Below are 21,030 nucleotides of genomic sequence, written 5' to 3'. Positions count from 1 at the left end.
CTGCCGGGACGGAAATTAGGATTCGAGTGAGGGGCGGAAGTTCCCCTTTCCTCTCCCCCCCCACCCCCCGCCCGCTTCCGGTTTCTCCTCAGAGCGGCTCGCGGAGTCGTTCGAGCTTTTCATGGTAAGCGCGAGGGGCCGGGGTCTCCGCACGGGAGTCGGACACCGTCAGCCTGGCCTGGGGGGCGGGGTGGGCTGCGCTGTGACGCGACGCGCGTTGTTGGGGGGGGGGCGCAGACCGGGGGAGCCCGGGCGTTGGGCGGGGGCGGGGGGGGCGCAGACCGACGGTGGGGGGGGGGCAGCTCCTGGTGGCCATTTGTTACGGGCTGGGTCTGCTGGCCCTGCCCTTCTCTGCTCACTGCTCTGCCACTTGCTGTGAGGAGTTGGTCTCCTAGGCCCCTACTCTAAGCTCCTCAGCTGCCTGCGAGTCTCTCTCCGGGCCCTGCCTGGCAAAAGCAGCCAGCTCCTGTACCTGCGTTGCCGGCTGCATTGAAGGTCTCTGAATGACAGGAGAAGATGGATGGTTTGAGAGGTGGCTTCTGGCCGTGTGTGCAGAAGACTGTGTGCCCTAAAGGCTATAGGACTTGGGTGGGGCCGAGCTGGCTGTGCTTCAGTCATCCCATCTTGGTGCATTCTAGGAGCTTGAGGCTAGCCATCTAATAGTGACTTAATGGAGGCCTGGTGACCAGTGAGTTTGAGTGCAATAGACATTGTGTGACTAATGTCTCTCCCTTTCAGTATTTTGATAGACAAAAGTACGAGTTGGCTCAGTTGTTGCGAGTGGGCTGGGCTGACAACTAGCCCATGAGCTTTGTGCTCTAAAGCTCGCTGTGTGATTCTTATTAGATGACCAGTGGTGACGCTTCTGCTCAGGACTCTCCATGAGCTAGCATCGGTGCTATAGGTGAGGAGAGAAGTGGTTCAATGGATCTGTGTATGGAATCTCCAGGCAAGAATAGTAAGAGATTGTAAACAGTCATAAGTGCATCAAAAGCCCTGTGAGTGTATGGAGATGAGGAGCCTACATTCACAAATGCACACACTCCCTCAATTTTCAGAAGCACTAAATTTACTCACTAAAAAGTCCTTTCACACTGAAATCTACAGACATTCTAAATCACAGCCAGTGGGATTTGTAATAGACTGGATGAGCCATGAAACGAACTCCCTATATATGCAAGTGAAGGTACTCAGATGCCAGATTATGGCAGAACTAAGCCACTTCCCCCAGAAGAATTTAAATCTTGTGAATTTTGAGGTGGAGAAATTAATGTACTTTTTTTTTTTCATTCTACTCAGTTTAGCCACAGTAGATAACCTATGGCTGTAAAATGCTGCTCTGTGCCGCTCTCATTTATTTACATTCTGCATTTGGCTTGTTTAATGCGCAGGACATTGTGTGTAGAGTTCATTTATGACTTTGAATAAAATACTTAAAAGATAACAAAGAGCTGAGGCTGAAATAACACCCAGTATGGAAAGTTAAGCGAAGGATCCCATGTGTAGGGAATTCAGGTCAGCTAACACTGAAATAGCGTGAAGGTCCAGACTGTTTTGTGCACAAGATTTCAACTGCAGTGCTGTGAATCAAGAGAAGATATTTAATGTGCGGAAAATTTTGGCTTGAAATGCTTCCATTGGATACAAAGCCACCGTAAACAGGAAGTTAGTTCAAAAATGGGAGTCATTAGATAGTCAGTGAGTAAATGCTAATAAGCAATGCTCTGGATTTCAGTTTAGCTTAACTTTGCTTTGTTTGCTATAGCTGCAGGAAACTGGTCACCATGGCATTAAACTACTATAGCCACTATAGGGCAAGTCCCTAGTAAAAAGCCACAAAACCCCTCTCTAGAGGTTTCCATATTTTATTAAGGGATGTTAAAAGGGTTAGCTGGCTAATTGTTTTACCTCAGGGCCTGCTGCCCAGCCCTGTGGCAGCCACAGTCCTGCTGTGTGTGTTGGGTGTCCCAGTGCCTGGCCTGCCAGCTCCTCTGCGACCGGGACCATTCTGGCCTGGTGTGGCTGCAGCGTTCACCTCATGCTTACCAGTATGCTTAGCAGTTAAGCATTTAATAGCCCTCATTTTATTATAGAGACTGGAATAGCAGAAGCAGTTATTCTGTGGGAGGGTGTATGGCAGATTCCTGGCTTTATTGACAACTCTGCCCTTCTTATGTTGTGAGCCTGGGCAAAACATTTAACCTAGGTTCCTCCAGCTGCAAAATGGAGGTTGGCCTTAGCTACCTGACAGTATGTTGTGAGGCACTGTGAATTCCCCAGCTGGAGTTGTAGAACAACAATGTATTAGTATTACCTACATAAGATGCTACAGGGGAGCAGTAAATTGTGTTGTGCGCAGTGCTAGACCAGCTCTCATTGCAACCCCTCTTCCTTTCAGGAAGAGATGTCAGGAGAAAGCGTGGTGAGCTCAGCAGTTCCGGCAGCTGCGACTCGCACCACCTCCTTCAAAGGGACCAGCCCGAGCTCTAAATATGTCAAGCTGAATATTGGTGGCGCTCTCTACTACACCACGATGCAGACGCTGACCAAGCAGGACACCATGCTTAAGGCCATGTTCAGCGGCCGCATGGAGGTTCTCACCGACAGCGAAGGTAAAGAAACACTGTTCGCATCATTCATGGCAGCAAAAAATAACCGTTCAGTCAGGATTGATCAGCACGTTAGAAAATGGACAACTGTAGTGAACAAGCTTATTCTAGCCCCAGGCTTCCCTAAAGCATTTGTTATTTTGTTAGTGTGTCTAGCAGACTGTACAGCTGAGGAAAGAAATGAAACAGAAAAGATGTGAACATTATTTCTTTCAAGCCATAACCCTCCACTTGTTGTTTGGATTATGACAAAGTCCAAAAGCCCTGATCAGACCCAGATGAATAAGCTTTTGCTTCCTTCTGAAACATTCAGATGAAATGTACTCTGGTAGAAGGACTGGGTGAAGTGGTTAGAACAAAGGCTGAAGAGTCAGCACCTGCTTTTTAACCTTGCGGTGCGAAGGTTAATTGATTTATTTCTCAATCTGTAATATAGGGCTAAAACTTACCTTATGAGGGTCATGAGCCTTAGTGTATTAAGCACTCTGGGGAGTCTTGGATGAAAGAAGCTGTAATTCTAGAAAACAAACCAGTTATGAAATGAAACCAGCTGTACAGAGGTTACTGACAGCTAATTATGAGTTTCTTGCATCTGAATAATTTTGATATTTGTCATTTACTAGGACATATGAGAATCAAGCTAAAAATATACAAACAATTTGTAAAAGTAGCTAGCTTTAGTCAAGTCTGTCTGCAAAGGGATAACTTAGACTGTTCTGAATTATGCCCTTTTTAAAAAAAAAAAAAAAAAAGCTAGTGCTCAAAAATGCCTTCCTTCCTTATCACAAGGACATGGACAGATTATCTTTTAAAAAGTCATGGGAGAAAACCTACTAGGTAGTGATTGTGTTCAGATGCAAAAATTCCTCACCTGAGGGCTGTTAAAAACTCTTAGCCCAGTTTAATGTCAACATTCCCACAGTGTGGGAGTACCACTGAATTTAATTCTAAGCACAGCTTTTTATTTGTGTTTTGACATTTTGCCCATTTTCTGACCGCTCCCATGTTAGCAGATTTATACATTTATTGTGTTAACAATAGTTCATTAGCAATCTTATCTTAGAGGTTGAAAATTCTTTTGTTTGTTAACTTGATAGTGTATTGAACATTTGAACTTGTTTTGAAGATGTTTTACATGTTATGCCTCAACAGAAGAAACTTAGTTTTAAGCACCAGAGTGCATCTGGTGTGTGTTTAGAGCTGGAGAGAAACAAATTATGGCTTTAATGGGTTTATGGCCCTCCTGACAGTTTTGTGAGAGCAGGAAGTGGTTTCACAGCCACATTGTGAGAAATACAGCACAATTTAATATATAAGATTTTCCATATAGAGTCCCATCTCTAAACAACTGGGGAAATACTTGAGTTTGTTTCATTTTTTGTAGTGTCCTTTGCAAGTATTCAAGTACTGTACTGAACTCTAAACTCAAAGGAATCAATCCCCTCATCACAAAAATGCAGGCAGCTTTGCAGTCAGACATAGCCACTGTTCAACTATTTAGTAGTGTTCCACAGTGTTAAAGTAGGAAACAGAGAATCCCTCTTCCATGAAAAATGCAGGTGGAATTGTGAAGGGTAAGCAAGGATATAATTATCCAAGTAAGCCATGATATCACTTGAGAAATGTCTTAGGGGATCAGTACTTACCATAGGGCTGTTCTGTTACATTTCATCTGACAAACTGTACATCCAGAGGCACAGCCCTTAATGCCTTTGGAATATTGGTCCATTGCTGATACAGTGGGAAGCATGCCAGCTATTCAATCATCATTTACTTCTAGTTTAATAATAGCACAAGTATGCAACTATTGAAGGTAAGGCATCATTCTTTTGCAGAGGTTTCAGAATTTCTGCAGTGGCACTTAGTCAAAAGAGTGCTTAACCATTTGTAGTGTTAGACAAACCTTAATTCTCCCATTGTCCCTATGAGTAAGGAGAGACTTTAACTTCTCTGTGTTTCCTCATCTGTAACATAAGTACGTAATTTATGCAAGGCCCCACAGCAAGTAAGTTAGAACTGTGATTGCTGTTAAGAGAATAAGGCTATCTAGAGCTGATCTTGGTAGTGGTAGAACACTACTTTTGGGAAATGTGATCACATACTTGCTTTGCTGTGACTTTCACAGTTCGTGGTATAGGAATGCTTCATTTGTCAGTTTGTGCTGGTGTTTCCTTGGGGATTTTAATATTACTTGCCCGTCAAAATGAGCAACGCATGCTGCAGTGACTAATATTTTATCTTCCTCTGGCTGGTATTACTGGGGAGTGCTTATGGAAACCAGGACAATAGTGCCATAGTGTTCAGAGGAAACTACCCTTATCTGAAAGCCTTCAGATAGTGTGTTCTTCAGTCACACCCAATATGTGGCACAAAACAGATGGTGCATTTCAGGAAAAGCAACTTAATTCTTTGAGAAAATCACAGAATAAAGTTTTTAAACATGTAGTATTTTACACTGAAAATCCTGTTCTATTTATAAAAGTGATCATATGACCTCTATCACCATAGTATGCTTTTTCCTCTCTCCTCTCCTGGGTTTACAATAGAAATAATGTCTCCTTGTTCTGGAGGAGAAATGACTACGGTTATCTGGCAATGCATGCCAGTTCTTTTCAGTTTACAGATTTAATTTGCAAATTGTAAAGAAAGATGTATATTGCACACATGGCTCCAATATGTTAAGTCACTGGCTCCATTTGGTCTGTGATAGCTCTTGGGTTTTAGCAGAAAGGGGGCACAGGAAACTCCTTACAGTGGCATGGCATTGTTTTGGAAACCTCTGCGGGGGCCAGTGGTCCTCCTTCCTTCTACAGGCAGTGCTACACATTGTATTATGCCCGGTAATTCGGGACAATCTGATGTTTGATTCCTTTAAGTTGGCACACACCTCTGTAAATCAGGTCTGCGTCACCTCTAGCTTCCTAGAACATTCCCCATGCTCCCTCTGAAGCTGCAGTCCTAATCAGTCAGCACCTCTGTGAAGCACAAAAATCTCTTGCTAATTGGGTCTTCAGTAGGAAAAGTCTACATTGAGTTCAGTGGCTGAAGAATTAGTTTTAGTAGTAATTTCATTAATTCAAGCCATGCGGTGCATGCTTTACCCTACTTTTCCCTTATTTGTCTAAAATATGAGGCCTTCCCCACAAGCGTTTCCTGGAGCACATTCTTGAGTCTAAGCCCATAAAAATTGGCCTTCTGTTTATGGAAACTTGAGCTGTACATTGCATAATACCTTTCTGGGCCTTTGCCGTGCTTCAGGAGATGGACTGCTGTTGCATGGGGATGAAATAGCAACTTCTTGTTCAGATTAAGGGTGCTGTGCATTATATGATCGCTGATGAAGTTTTCTTCCCGTCCGTCTAGTGTTCCTATCTTGTAAATGGCAACTACTTTGCCTTTTAGCAAGTGGTTTTGGAAAGGAAACGCTTCAGCATGAACTCTCTCACACGTCACTTGCACGACTAATGAACTCACATCTCCATAGCACCTGCTAGTCAATTTGCTGTCCTGGCCAATGCCAGTTTGGAAAAAGGAAGATGAAATGGGACTTTCAGGGACTCTGCTGAAATCCATAGTATCCATGTGTCACCTCTTAGCTTCCTCCTCACCTTCCATGCTTGCCATTTAGGGACATCAGGGTTACTTCAACACATGACGCTTTTTAAAAAAACACAGAGCACCTGGAGTGGCAAGCAGTGTGTGAGTTGGGGAAGGGAGAGCATTTCTTTGGGGCCCTGCAGGGAATGGGGGAAAATAAACGTTCTTTAAACCAACCACCATCTTTCCTGCATTCTGGGAGGAGGAGTCTGTCACAAAACAAACACTAAGTCTCTGCCTGATGGGGACTTGGCTTAGGTTCAGTTTAGAGTCTTTACTGTGCACAAGGTATGGGAGCGCCAGCTCAGACAGGTAGGACTCCTGGTTTCTGTTCCTGGCTTTGCCCTTGACTACTATAGGTCCCTTAGGGTATGCCTACATTGCTGTAAAACACCTGCCACTGGCCTATATCAGCTAACTTAGGCTGGAATTACACAGCTGGAAAACCGCTTGTGTAGTTATTTGGGCTGAGGGACTCTCCACACTCACAGGGTCTGAGAGCCTGGGCTCCAGCCCAAACCCCAGCATCTATGCTACCATGTTATACCGTCCCAGTCTGAGCCCTTCCAGCCAAAGTCTGCGACCTGGGCCAGCCACTATTGGCTTAGTGCCGTGACGTAACAGATACAGTTTAGCTACCTGGAAATTCTCTGTTGTACCTGATCTAGCTGTCGCTTCGCTGTAGTTATAGAAAATCTGCCCTGGTGGCTGTGTGTGTTTGGGGTGCTGCTGTGAGCACCCCAAGGGGGCATGCTAGCAGGTTCAAGATTGCAAACAAGATTCCAGAAAAAGGTGTGGAGGCTGAAAACAGAAAAACAGTTTAATTTGCTGGTGGGATTGGTGTGTTTTGCTACTACTTCAGCTAACACACAGTCAGTGGCTTGGGAGTTGAAATACACATTGAGCTTTTTCCTTCCATGACACTCTTGTAGGAATGCGGAGGGAGCCTCAGCCACACAGGGAATTCACTCTAGAAATACAACCAGCTGCCAACTCAAGCAGCGAGATGAGGGCTTGGGGAGGTGATCGGCAGGATGTGCTTAGTACACTGGCATGAGACAATGTTCCACAGAGAGGCTTCTCTGGGTAGAGCTGCAGCGTGTTATGTCACCTTCTGGCCAGATAGGGTTGGGGAGGAGTGAGGGTGTGGACTCTTTGCTTAAGTCTTTCCCTTTCGGTTGTTCAGCTCTGCCCTGCTTTATCCCTTCTAGGCTGGATTTTAATCGACCGCTGTGGTAAACACTTTGGAACAATATTAAATTACCTGCGTGATGGGGCCGTGCCTCTTCCTGAGAGCCGGAGAGAGATTGAAGAGCTGCTTGCTGAAGCAAAGTATTACCTGGTTCAGGGTCTGGTGGATGAGTGCCAGGCAGCTCTACAGGTAGGTGTGTAGGGTTTATCATGGAGCTAGTCAGTGCCAGGGACTTCAAACTTGTTCCATCAGCCAGCCCTTTTTTGCACCTTAAGAATACTACTACTGGTTAATCCCAACTTCAGCTCATCCCTTCCTGCTCTGTCCTCAGAAAGCAGTGAGAAATCACTCCCTGTCTCTTTGCTTGCAGAGGGTAGTTAAGCCTGTAAGGGGTTAGGAAAGGTCAAATAGTTTTCTGGACAAGTAGTTCTTTCAGTGTGTGATGGACTTTAAACTTGGCACCATGGAGTTCCAGGTGCAGGGGCATAGCAGAGATCAGCTCTGCTCAGCTCACAAATAAAGACGGTTAAAACTGCCAGCAGCACAAACAGCCCTGGGATCCAAATGTCAAGCTGGGGTCTCTGCTGTCCACAGAAGCTTCTCTTGGTCTGCTTTGTGATCCTTCACATTCGTGGAGTATTGATGGCAGAGACGTGTAGTCAGGCATAAGGTGGTCTCTTCCCACAGGAGCAGCAGCTGTTGCAGTTTTAGGGAAGGAACCCCAGCAGCCACTATATGGTTGCATAAGACCTTTTGCACCCTTCTCCTCTTACCTGAAGTCCCTGGCAAGGGTGGAATAGACATGTCAGAGCAATGGGTCTTGGAGTTCATAATCTAGTGAGACACCTGGGACAGTTAATGCCTCTGAGCCACTGTTGTGGGTTCTTTGCTGACTCAGGCAGAGATCTAGGAGCTGCCTTAAATGAAAAAGTTGGGCATCTGGGGTCCCATGACTTTGAGATGGAGCCTAGGGTTTCCCAAAGCACCTCAGCAACTGTTTTTATACTTCTTTCCCTTTCATGGTGGGTTAAGGTAGGGAAGCGGGTATCCTAGCATGCCTACAGAAAGGAACATAGCTATTTTCTGGAGTCAACTCCCTGCCCGCTCAGCTCCTCTTAGTTCAGATGATGGTGAGCCACCGCTTCCAGCTGCATTGCTGTAGCTAACCCCAGGCTTCAACATGACAGAAGACGATGGCCTCTGCCTTTTCTTCAGAGTCCCTGCAGAAGATTTGCACTACCCAGCTGTCTGACTGACTGTCTTGTTTCAGCAGAACAAAGATGCATATGAGCCGTTCTGCAAAGTACCAGTCATCACTTCTTCTAAGGAAGAGCAAAAACTGATAGCGACATCCAATAAGGTAAGATGATGCAGGTTGTGCTCAATCGCTGGGGTAAGGCTGCACACACCCATCCTCACTACAGCAAGGCAGCAGCTCACCACCTAGAATGAGAGCTGACACGCTGAAATGTGGCAGACTAGTTTGCAGAATTGTGCATGCTCAGGACCGTCTGTTCACTTGCAACTTTGAAACCCTTCAGTTGTTCTTCCTGCAGCCTAGTTATTCCATCTGAATTAGAAGTTAAACAGCTTTTCACTAGGTCTTGAAATGGATCAGAAATTTTTAAAAATGCATTTTATAGTAGGGTCCTTTTCTGCTTTACATATTCAGATAGAGGCAGCAGGGCTCCCATTCCTAGTAAACGGGCATGTACATTCTTGCATGTTCTCCCCACCCCCCACATGCCACCACAGCAAGCATTAATTGGGGGTCTCAGCACAGGCATAAAGGACTGGACTGGCTATAGAACCAGTTATGCTCTGGCCACCCCAGGCACTCTGTCGGGGAAGCTTACGCTGTCATTATCGTGTAACTCCAAGGCTGTCCAGCTAGCACCATTCAACATACCTAGGGCCACTTGCCCAAACAGTGATGTATGTACAGCACTGTCACTTCATATTACCCATTCTGTGCCACAGTGGCTTGCCAGGAACTAAAATTTCAGCTGTACTGTAGCCACTAAATTGTGCTTCCTGTATTTTTTTTTCCAGCCAGCAGTAAAGTTGCTGTATAACAGAAGTAATAACAAATATTCCTACACCAGGTAAAGCAGCTTCTATTATTGGTCATTAAATGTATAGTTTTAACTGGAAATCAGTTGTCAGATTCAAAGAGAAGGGGCTTTTCCTTTCACTGTGTGTGCTGCTGACATAAGCAGTGAGCACTTCTCTTGCTTGCCTTGTGGGGTAAGAAGTGGATCCTTCTCCAGTGGAAAACAAAGTGCAGCAATAAAGAGCTTCCTTTTTAATACCTAGCTGTGATCCACAGGAGCTCCATGGCAAGATGTTGCCCTGTATTCTGCATGAACTGCAGCATTCTTACCTCCAGAGTTGGCAGCTGGCCAGGAGTCAGAGGGGTGTGTCTAGGTGGCTCTCAGCTGGGCAGGTGTGGTGGCTGGGTTTTTGTCCTTACATATGACTGTCTGTAACTCATAACAGCGCTGGAACAATCCAGCTAATGCTGAACTTTTAATAGGTGGAATAGGTTACACTGGAGATGACGACGCCCAGCACTGAAGCTCTATTACGCACTGCAAGTGATTTTAATGCATCCTTGAAGGCTGATACAGCAAATAAAGGGAGACAGGACTTCTCCAGCTGCTAGCTGCCTGAATCTCAGTTCATGTCATTTCTTCTGTGTGGCATTAACTCCTATTTGACTAACGATGTATTCTCTTGCAGTAATTCTGATGACAACATGCTGAAGAACATCGAGCTGTTTGATAAGCTGTCACTGCGGTTTAACGGGAGAGTCCTCTTTATAAAGGATGTGATAGGAGATGAGATTTGCTGCTGGTCTTTCTACGGACAGGGGCGTAAGATTGCTGAAGTCTGCTGCACATCCATTGTCTACGCTACAGAGAAGAAACAGACAAAGGTAGGGGGAAAACCCTTTACTGCTATCTACTAGCTGATCTGGCCACTGTCCGAGTAATGTACTGACTTGTGGTTTCAAGCCTCATTTAATAACTTCCCCTCCCTAGAGTATCTACCTTTTAAAGAGGAGAAGACAAAAGAGTCAGACTTAAATTATAAGTTCTGTGGTGCAGGGATAGTTCTGGGATTGTGCACTGCCTAGCACAAGAGGTACTAACTTCCAAACAAAAAAATACAAGCTCTGATCTTTAAACCCACTTGCATACTCACCCAGATTCACTTATTTAATTGTATTAAAGTTACTTCATAAAAATCTGACAAAGTGGGTCTTTGCCCATGAGAGCTTATGCTCCAAAGTATCTGGTAGTCTATAAGGTGCCACAGGACTCTTGTTTTTGAAGATACAGACTAACTCAGCTACCCTCTGATATTCATAAAAATCTGTTTCTGTGCTTCAACTGCTGGCTTTCAGCCTCAGATATCTAACAGCCAGTGGTCTGACCTGAGCCATTAGCACAAAAAGGCAGATCCTTTCTGGACAAGGTAAGATTGTATGTGAAGAGAAAATTACTGGTCTTTGAGTTCCTCTTAAAATCTTGTAATGGTTTTGCAAGATTTCACACTTCCTGCAGAGTACTTCCCTGACCAGCGTATGTTGGAGAGGATTTCTTAAATACCAAAGGGAAGATGATAAAACAAAGGGCTAGCCTGAAATTTAAGCCTGCCTGGCCTAAGTACGATTGATTTGGTTCTCCTAATCTAGCTCTTTTGGGCACACAGGTGGAGTTCCCAGAAGCCCGGATTTATGAAGAGACATTGAACATTTTGCTTTACGAGGCTCAGGATGGCCGAGGACCTGACAATGCTCTTCTAGAGGCTACGGGAGGGGCAGCGGGCCGCTCTCATCACCTGGATGAGGATGAAGAGCGGGAGCGCATTGAGCGTGTGCGAAGGATTCATATTAAGCGTCCAGATGACCGGGCACATCTTCATCAGTGAGGAGTGACAGTGGCAGACTGCCCAGCCCTGTTGCGAAAGCTGGGGCCTGGCCTGCTCTATTATTTACAGCTGATGACCAGGCAACTTATTTATATTCAGTGAAGTCTATAAAATTACATTTTGTACCAAACTAGATTATTTTTGGATATTTAATGTGAAGTAAATCTATTAGAGGACTAAAGAAGGTATTGAAGGTCAGAGCAGTGCATTTGGGGCAACATTTGAATTGTCAGCTCTCTTCACCCTGCTGTTTTGAGGTTAGAGCGGAGATAGGTTGGTTTTCTTCTGCTTTTTCTACTATTGATTCTGCACTTTCTCTAGGATTTTCAAAAGACTGCCCACCTTCTCTGCAGACCCACACTTATTCCACCCTGTCTGAACCTACTGTACCTGAGAAGTGCAATTCTCTGCCCCAGGGATGCTAATGAAACTAACCTCATCTGCTTCAGCACTTTCTCCATTGTTCTCTCATCGGGCTCTTGAAGTGGGAGAGGCAGCTTCAATAGAAATGCTTCAACATAGCTTTCAGAAGACAAGTTTCTATGGATGCTGGCTTCCCCACAGACTAGTTTTGCTCTGTATAGTTTGAAAGAGACTTCAGTGGTGCTGTTTGAGAAGTAGACCTGCTGTGGTGCCAAGTCTTACTGGGTGGTAACAACTCTGGTTTGCTGTTTAGCGCTGGCAGTTACTCAGACTCAACTTCAAAATTCAAAAAGTATGTTAAAATGAGCACATTGTCAGACTACAGCCTCCCCCTTGAACTTACTGGTAGTTGTTCAGTGACACCAGTATGCTAGAGAAGAGTGGGGTTTAAGTGTGGGAGCTATTTACTCTATGGAAATGGAAGGTTAGGAAAAAGCTTTACTTTGATAACATTTTGCCTTGGGGTCTAGGGTAGCTGCTGTGCCTAATCACTGTTTAAACATTTCCTCGTAAAACAGTGTAATTTGAACCTTCATGGTAAAGCACTGTTTTTCCACCTTCTCCTGAGTCAACAGGATTTTTTTTTTACAGCTGCTCTGGATAACTGAAGCATGGACTACTGCTAACACCATGTAATCCCAGTCTCAATATGGAGCTAATTAGAAAATTGCTCAGAGCTTGAGTTCTAAGTGATACTAGGAGCTTTACCTCTACTACTATTATGCTGGTGACTACTCAAGAGAAGTGGTGGACATGGTTTAACTTCCCTGTCTCTACCACATGGTAGTTTAGACAAATGACTGTACTCTATAGGCTACTATGTAGACACTTACTTCCTAAAATTGTTCTTCTGTTCTGCAAATGCATTTTTATCTACCTCCGTGTCTCTGGGGCATAGTAGAGAGTCAAGTGGAAGTTTCTATTAGTCAAAGGGAGCAACTGCTACTAACAAATAATAGCCTGAGTTAGTTAATTCTAATGTTCTGTTCTGTCCCTCTTCGGAAGGGAGACAAGGCTTCATGCTTCAGGGGTCTGAATGAGACCTTCTCAGGGGACAGCTTCTGTTGGTGGAGTTTCTTACAGCTTCTTCTGATCCAGGTTGTATGGGCCTCTCTTGGAGTTAAAATGAAGAGCTAAATGGATCACCTTTCTGATGCAGTATGGCAATTCCTGTTTTCCAATGATGTATGTAGCAGGAAGTCTGATAAGCAATGGGTATACTGTAAAAAAAATTAGCATAGCTGTGGATAGGACAGAATAGACAACGTGTCACTCTTAGTATTTGTCAGAGGAAGTGTAGTTTTAAATACCCGGGGCATAACTAGCTGGGTTAGTGTCACCACGTATAGTGCTCCTCTAAATTTGTTTTGTAGGAATGGTATAAAGCCATACATACAGCTGCTTGTAGGTATTATTGTAAAATCAATATGCTGACTTGTTTATTCAATGGTGCATCACTGTGTAGTTTAAATACACCTCCAAGCCTAGGGAACTGAGGGTGGAGACTGCTTTTAAGAGGCAACTCTGTCAGCCAAAGATGATTTTGATGGAACATCTTTGTATAGTACTTATCTGCTAGACCCTCAAACAAACATTACATTAACTTGCTAGCAGAGAAGTGGTCACTGTAAAATTAGTTTCAGAAACAACTGTAAGTGTAGCATCTTGGACTATCACTGAAAACTGACAGATGTGGGCATAAAGCTCACTCCTAGCTGTGTTTCATATGGAGATACTATACTTCTCTAGATTATGCAGCTGGAGAATCTCTCCTAGAGTCTAGTGGTCACAGACTTGAGTAAAATGAATAGCCTGCTCACAGAGAAAATGGCTTGTTACTGGTATGTGTGACTTGAAATAAAGAAATCTTATCACACTGGAGAAAGTTATGTCCGTCCCTCTCACTGAACTGTTTTGGGGGGAAAGGAAAAGCCTTCTCCCCAGTAAACTGCACATTTCTATATTTTACAAGTTGAATTTGTTTTGTTTACTGAAACACAGCATGACCCTGCTATACGACTGCTATCTTTAGTATTAGGGCAGGCCAGGATTCTGCCTGCCTGGAAACTAGTCAGGGAGATAAAACTGTAGATTGTCAAGGAGTTCAGTCTCTCCCACTGTCTTTGCTACTAGTGTAGGACCAAGACCACCTTTTTTTCATGGTAGAGGAAGCATCTCTCTCATTCATCAGTTTAGAGCACTAACAGTATTTCCATTGTGATAAGCTCTGAGAAGGAAATTCTGTTACAGCTTTAGTAGTGTAAATACAGCAGTTCTACCCCTTGGTGTTTCTGAGAAGATTCTTATTTGTTCTGACACCATACAGCCTTCTTTCCCCAGCCCTTTTGAATCAAAGGTAAAGTGTCATTTTCCCTTCATAAAGAGCTGTTGAGTGATATTAATACAGCTTAACAGAAGTGGTTTTTAAAAGCCCTGTTAGTTAGGAGGAAGGATTGAGTTACTGTGACAGCAATTTAGTACTTTCTTGTTTTAGCCCTTTAATTGCTTCAGTTATGCAACAGAAGCATACCATTGTCTCGTAAAATAACGTTCAGTGTGTGGCACAGTCTTGAGTTATGGATGGGGGACCACAGTTCATTGCCTGTATAGATGCCATGACCTTAGAGCTCCTGCCTCATGCAACATCCTGCAAAGTAACACCTATAGTACAAACCTCGTTAAATAATATAGCAAAGAGCCTTAATTGTGCTGCAGAATATTAAAACCACCAGCCAGGGCCTGAAGACGAGCAGGAAAGTCAGCCTTTAGCATGTACTGAAAGCCTTGAACTGAACCCCTTAACTCTTAGTGCACAGTTTTAATCTTCTGCATACATTACCCACACTGAAGGCAGCCTTAGTGCAAACTTCAGTTTAAGATATCCGAATAAAACAGTTGTCTTGGGATCCTTTTAACTTATGTCATCCCAGGTGATAACACTTTTCTTTAGATAATGAGCTGTTTTTAGCAGCCTTGTCAAGGCATCACGTTAGAAAGACTTTGTGGGGTGAAGATAGTTGCTGTTTTTATATAACTAGGTCACCCCATTTGGTAATGAGCAATATCTCATCAAGCAGCTACAAAAACAAGGCAAAGTGCAGAACGTTAACAGCCTTAAGCCCATCTGTTACTGTTTCCAAGGTGCAATACAAGCAGTAATACAGTACAGACTGAAGCTGACCAAGCTATTTGTGAAAATGTCTTGTCCTTTAAGGCAAAGCAGCAAAAGTTCAAAGCTGCAGCTTGGTTTTCATGTTAAGACTGTTCATGTTCCATTCCAGCAATTACACAAGCACGGCACTAGTAAGCTCTAATCTGCTTTGTACAATCAAAACCTCACCAATGTTGTAGAGCTATGCACAAAAAGCATAAGATGGATTCTTATGTATGGTTGTATATGCAATGTGTGCTGTATGCTCATTTCACTATCTGTCTGCAAAATAAATTAGAATTTTCTATTTATCTCCCTGTTGATGTTGCTCTTAAACTGTCCATCTTATCTGACTGGATTCCAGAGCAAGTGTTCTCTTAGAGGAAGCTAAATCATGTTCTAGTGTTCCCAGGGGCTGAGAGTGTTACCTTCTGATAAGGCTGGTAGTTGAACAGCTGGTTACTCCAGTTCCCAGAACTCTTCCCCTCTTCAAACTGCAGCAGCAGCAGGATTCAGAGGCCCTTAAATATGCAGTCTCTGACTCTAGTCCACCCCAAACACGTCTTGGCATCCTCGCTTTGATGGAGTAAGAGAAGCAGTATTTTGCCTCAACATGCAGGCCGGCCCACTGAATTTTCAAAAATTCCCTTTAATACCACTGCAGCTCCTGGAGAAGATAGAGAGGAGATTTCACCCCACCCCCACCAGCTGCCATTCATACTTTGGCTAGAAAAGTGGCCCTGACTATTCAGAGCCAAGCACCACAGCAATCATTCTCCCAGTTGAAGACCCCCTGCAGATTTTCCAAAGGAAGGCATAGGCCCCTTTGGAAGTCAGTTTGCTGCCACCTGGAGAGGCTCTGGATGATAGGTTGAAAACCACTGCTCAAGAAGGATTCACTTCCCCAGCAGTTAAATCTCAGCACAAGGAGAAAGTTGAGGACTCTGCAAGTCAAGGGACTGTGCTTTGTTCAGAAAAAAATCCTCTCTACGCTTTCAGCTCAGTTTAAATTAGTCAGTGAATGTTTCCCCCCCCCATCTTTTATTTTCATATAATTAGTAATTCCATTACCTTGTATTCATACAGGGCACTGTGTATAGCCATATGCAACAAACATGGAGAATGACTCAATACCATTCACTATAAACACTACCTGGCCAGAAAGCAAGCAACCTCATCTAGTACTGAGTCACAAAGAGCATAGCGTCAGCCTTGTTCTTGGTGTGTTCAGGGCACACTTTCTCTCTGCCCCTTTAGTCCCCTGGGGCCGTAAGGGAAATCTGTCTATCCTGGCTTTGAAGGCTAATAGCCTTCATGTGACCAGAGGTGGTTCCAGAGTACACTGCCCCATTTACCTATCTGCAGTTGGTGCATTAAACCGGTTTGTACAATGAATTGCTCATTGATTCCTAACCCAAGGGAACCCTCCCCCACCTTAGTTTTGCTCTGAAAGTCTTTGGTTACTTAAGATCATAGCTGTGTCTTAACTCTACTTACCCAGCAAGTTATTTTGCATGTTAGCTGATATTTGGGTTAAACAGGTTTATGAAATTTAGCATTTGTGTAACTAGAAGCTACATCAATTGGATTGTTACAGCAACATATGGGAATCTAGAATTAGCTACAGTGAAATCTAAACTTCAGTTTTAAAAACCCAAAAACTGAAACAATGCAGGTGACATCAAACCACAACAGTCTTATGGCAGCAGAAAGCTTTCAGGTGGAAGATGTCAGTGCTGATCTCAGCCTGCAGGTTCCTTTCTGTTACGAATGAAGCAGGAATTCCTGTTGAGCATCAGGACTTTATTCTGGCTGACACCTGTTATAGGAGGAAAGTGTTTAGTTATTTTAGTCCAGTGCAGACATTCCGGTGTTGGTGAGAGCTGTGTGGAAGGAGAACTACCATGCAGCAGTGCCAATTGTCAGAATGGAGGTGGCACTTCAGTAACCAGCCAAGTCAGGAAACCCCTTATGCTACATGTACCTCTGGGGATGGGCAAGACAAGCCAGATGATACTGCCAGGTGCTTTAGGTATGACTGAACAATCCAATGAGTGCCGAGGCTTATTTCTAATCAGGGAACAACACGGATGTAATTTAAAGCAGAAAGACGGCAATTAATGTTGTTTAATATGCTGGTATCGTTGCTTTTGAAACAGCTTCTAAAGACTCCAACCTTTCACTGATCTCCATTCAGTGGTGGTAATTTGCTACCTAGTGCCCAGGAAACATTTGGGCTCGTGGAGGCAGAGTTCTGTTCTTCGTGCTGGCTTGTTAGCCCTCCTGCTCTTCTCTACCCAAATGCTAGCAAGGAGGAGAAGCAAGTGCCTATTACCTGCTGCAGCCAGCAGTGAGAGAGAGGATTTATCTGCCCCTCTCTGCTAAGAGACTTGGTAGTGCCTTAAAGGCAGGGCTGTGCTCTGGAAAGTAGTCATCTGACCAGTGTTATAAAGGTGCAGACAATGAGAGGAAGGGGTGTGGGGTGGGGATAGGTCTTGTTTTCCCAAACAAGCAGAACTGTGGCTGCTCACATCATGCAAGAGTCACTGTCAGATTGAACTTGAATTCTAGTTCTTACCACTGTGAGGTGTCCATTTTTGGCTTTATAGATCTGAGGCTCCTGCCCAGTTGTAAAAGCTATCGTCCCTTCCTTCCCAGAACTGATGTGAAACTGAAGACTGCAAGTAGATAAATGTATATCACCTGTTATGTGCTTTCCTTACAATAGGCTTTACTCTAAGCTCCCCTTCAGATCTCAAGTTCAAAACTCATCACAGACTTGGTAAATTCTCTGAACAATTGCACATGTGCAACCAAGCCAGAACATCAGTTTGATTATGGGAACACACTAATAAAGGGAAGAAAAAAATAAAAATCCTGAATTGGGTAGCATGCCTGACTTGGATGGCCTGAACCAGCATAAATGCTGGATTTTATTACAACTGAAATGTAGTAGCTGTCAGAAGATAAAAAACAGGAACAAGTCTCCATTGCAATTTTTGCATTCCATTGGTTTCAGTCTAAGATCTATATACCCACTCCCAATCTCTTGAAAGCCCACAATGCCTGAATACAGACTGAGCTGTTAGGGTTACTCAGAGGTTATCTGAAAGAAGCTGCCTCTCTTCAGAGCCTGATGAGTTGAGAGTAGCATTTTTCTGGAGTGACCTGGCTGACAAACTATTTAATGGGTCAGCATCTCTAGCTTTAAATAAAGCCCAGCCATTAAGCTGCTGGCAGCTGTAAGGCTCCTGCATGTCTAGCCTTTGCAGCACATTTAGTTAAACCAAACAGAGTATCATGCAGAAGATTACAACAGGCAAATAATTTCAGACTTCTTCGCCTGGCAGGAAGTAGTTTGAAAAACTGCATTTAAAAAGTTAAGCGGTTTTGTAAGTAAAACAGAAAGCTGATTATATCCAGTCACACAGAGCTGCTGTAACACACATTTACTGCAGAGCCATATCATTCACACTAGTATGTTACGTAGTGCAGTTGTGTGTTCAACATGCTTCACCTACATTAAATAAGTTTGCAAAGAAGTCATTACAACAGCTACTGCTAGAGAAATGTTTTGGGAAATAATTCCCTGAACACTTACTCCAAACACCAGGTTAATTTTTTATAAGATTAGGGGGCCCTTTGATGTAGGCACACAGCATTAGTAAATAGGTGAGGATTGCTGGATCAAAAGATTTTTGGTAGAATTCATTGTCACAGAATCCCTTTACAAGCTGTAGCATGAATGGCAACAAAAAACCCTAGTGCTTACCTTCCCTGAACAACTTGGACAGCATTCTGCCTGTTGGCCAACATGCAGAGCTTTGTGATTGTCTCAAAGATGTGCTTGCACTGAAGGATCACATCTCCCTAGAAGCAGGGATGGAGACCATACAATTCAGCATTCTTGAGCACAAGAGTGAATAGCTTTTCATCTCAGACCAGTTAAGCTAAACATTTAGCTTAACATTTAGTTAAGCTAAACATTTCCAAAGGTAGGAAAATACTGTCAGTGATATCAGAAAAATGTCTAATATATATTTTCTAATTATAGGTAGTTTTTTCCCCTCTCAGACCTGCGTTCCTGTATAAGTAGGTTTGTAAAATGCTGCTTCTAGTTCACTTGGTATTTATGGTAACATGGCTATTTCACCTGAAGATGTTCCACATTTGCCTGAATCACTAGGAGCTTTATAGTAGTTTACCTTCTGTTTGTTGTCCTCTGGAACATGGATGACTAAGATCCCATCACTCAGGTTGCTTGTGGAAATACCTTAAAGGAACACAAGAAAGAGTGAAACTGAGCCATGTTCAATAATCATCCTGGGTGAAGGTTACAGTATCAGTTCTCTCAAGCTGTGGCTCGTTTGGAGAACAGTAAGGATAGTACATTGAATATGTTCCATTTCCAGTATGAAAATCTGCTCTCTTTACCAGCTCCCAGAAGTCTCTGCTCTAATAGCATCAGTGCCAATTCCTGAGTAGCATTATTCTTACACTGCTTTATTTCCCCCCTCTTAATTCCTAAAATATTGAAATAATTTTGAAATTATTCTTTGTTACCCCGCCCTCCAAAGTCTCCCCTCTTGCCAGACCGGGGCACACATTTTGAATGTGCAGCCACCTCTTTCCAAATTTTGCCAGTTTCATGAACTGGTGCATAAACTGTACTATAGTGGCATGTTTGGAAATTCTGTTTCCTCAGCAGAATCTAGAAATCTAATCCCCTTTTCCCTTAGGTACTGTTTGCTGTTATTTATGAGATTAGTTCCCCACCCTTAAATACATATTCATGCAGCACATATACAGAATACAAACTGCTACCTACTACAGAGAGTAGTGGTTTTATAAATTGCACAGATTCTATCAATAGAATGAACTGGCATTTGTAACCCAGAAGAGATCTGGTTTCTGAAGTAATTTAATAAGATTCCTTTGCAAGATATGCTGGTCATTTACAGTAGTGAAGTAAGGATGTTCTCAAACGATTAGCAGCTTCCCCAACTCGAAAACGTAATTTTGCCCAGAACTGAGCTCCTCAGACCAGGGGTCTGCAACCTGCGGCTCCAGAGCCACATACAGCTCTTTAAAAGACATCTTTGTGGCTCCCAACGATATCATTGCAAAGTAAAAACAACCCTCCCAATTATTTGATAAAAACTGTAAACATCTAAAACCCCAGCAATGAACAACTCATTTAAATAGCAAACAATATGCAATCTCGAAATGCTGGATAATGTCCCCTTTAATATGTGCAGTGCATCGTGTGATATGATGCTATATTGGTATTTTGATCATGTTGCTAACAAAGTCTTGATTTGGAAAAGGAAAAAGAAACTTGCAGCATTCTTGCTGTGAAGGGCAACACGCATTTTTAAGAAAGAAAACTGAAGTTAAACGTGAAGTAAAATTGGCTTAAATAGGTTCAGAAGTGAAAATCAAGAAGATACAAATGCATGTAAAGTTTGAGGAACTAGAATATGTAAAAAGTTTATGAAAGGTATGCATTAAACATGTATCACATTACAAATCATTGACCCTCCCACATCCCACCCCTTCTGCCCCTCTGCTCTCTGATTTGCTCACCTTGATGATATTTTTCTGATGTGTCAACCTTGATTACTATTTTTGGTTCTCTGTGCCTTAAATATTGAGTCTGTTCTGGTATGGCTATGATCTGAAGAAGTGGGTCTGTCCCACGAAAGCTCATCACCTAATAAATTATTTTGTTAGTCTTTAAAGTGCTACTGGACTACTTTTTTGTTTTGATAGTATATAGACTAGCACAGCCATCTGTCTGTTACTATAACAAATCATTGTGTGTGCATGGTTCTGAAAATAGGGGTTACAAAAAGTCTGGTTTGATATTTATTAAGGACTATCTTGTATTCACATGCAGCGTGGCTCCTGAAGTATTGAGTTTTTTCAAATTTGGTAAAAAAAGCTCAACTTGCTGTTTTGGTGGACCACCCCTCCCTTAAACAACAGTAAGACTTTAAAAGTAAAAAAAGAGCTGCAGAGTAGGGCTGTTTAGAAATGTATCTTGTTTTTGATAATCAGGCTCATGGTCACATGCGGCCATGCTGCAAATAGCTGATAAACTGTGGTCACCCTTCAGGGAG

At 43.3% G+C, this 21,030-nt stretch overlaps 2 protein-coding genes across 5 annotated transcripts in view; one reads left to right on the top strand and one right to left on the bottom strand.

Moving 5' to 3' along the window:
• The first annotated feature begins 75 nt into the window (after positions 1–75).
• KCTD10 (potassium channel tetramerization domain containing 10) lies at positions 76–15,219 on the top strand. 2 transcript variants are annotated; one of them, XM_075012988.1, is made up of 7 exons: positions 76–124; positions 2,399–2,612; positions 7,418–7,587; positions 8,672–8,758; positions 9,451–9,503; positions 10,141–10,336; positions 11,116–15,219. In XM_075012988.1, the coding sequence occupies exons 1-7, from the start codon at positions 122–124 to the stop codon at positions 11,332–11,334; spliced, it is 942 nt and encodes a 313-aa protein (XP_074869089.1). In that variant the 5' UTR covers positions 76–121; the 3' UTR covers positions 11,335–15,219. The 2 variants fall into 2 exon arrangements, with proteins under 2 accessions (XP_074869089.1, XP_074869088.1); XM_075012987.1 differs by having other exon boundaries at positions 8,669–8,758.
• Positions 15,220–15,368: 149 nt separating this feature from the next.
• MYO1H (myosin IH) overlaps positions 15,369–21,030 on the bottom strand; it is a 42,796-nt gene continuing 37,134 nt past the window's right edge. For 2 of the 3 annotated variants that reach the window (XM_075012984.1, XM_075012986.1), the window contains 4 exons: positions 19,114–19,181; positions 18,681–18,778; positions 17,487–17,586; positions 15,369–16,727 (listed from right to left, as the gene is read on the bottom strand). In XM_075012984.1, coding sequence (XP_074869085.1) covers positions 16,704–16,727; positions 17,487–17,586; positions 18,681–18,778; positions 19,114–19,181 — 290 coding nt within the window. In that variant the 3' untranslated portion in view covers positions 15,369–16,703. The remainder of the gene's footprint in view (positions 16,728–17,486; positions 17,587–18,680; positions 18,779–19,113; positions 19,182–21,030) is intronic. The other variant, XM_075012985.1, reaches the window with a different exon arrangement.

Source organism: Carettochelys insculpta, chromosome 18 (assembly GCF_033958435.1).
Source record: "Carettochelys insculpta isolate YL-2023 chromosome 18, ASM3395843v1, whole genome shotgun sequence".
NCBI lineage: Eukaryota > Metazoa > Chordata > Testudines > Carettochelyidae > Carettochelys > Carettochelys insculpta.
The sequence above is the reverse complement of the archived record's forward strand: the minus strand, read 5'-3'. Positions and strand labels throughout refer to the sequence as shown.

What these genes read in the sequence shown, in the direction of transcription:
- KCTD10 (XM_075012987.1), top strand. An exon ending in AGTGCCAGGCAGCTCTACAG is followed by an intron (nt 7,588 to 8,668) that starts GTAGGTGTGTAG and finishes GTCTTGTTTCAG; the next exon opens with CAGAACAAAGATGCATATGA. An exon ending in TGATAGCGACATCCAATAAG is followed by an intron (nt 8,759 to 9,450) that starts GTAAGATGATGC and finishes TTTTTTTTCCAG; the next exon opens with CCAGCAGTAAAGTTGCTGTA.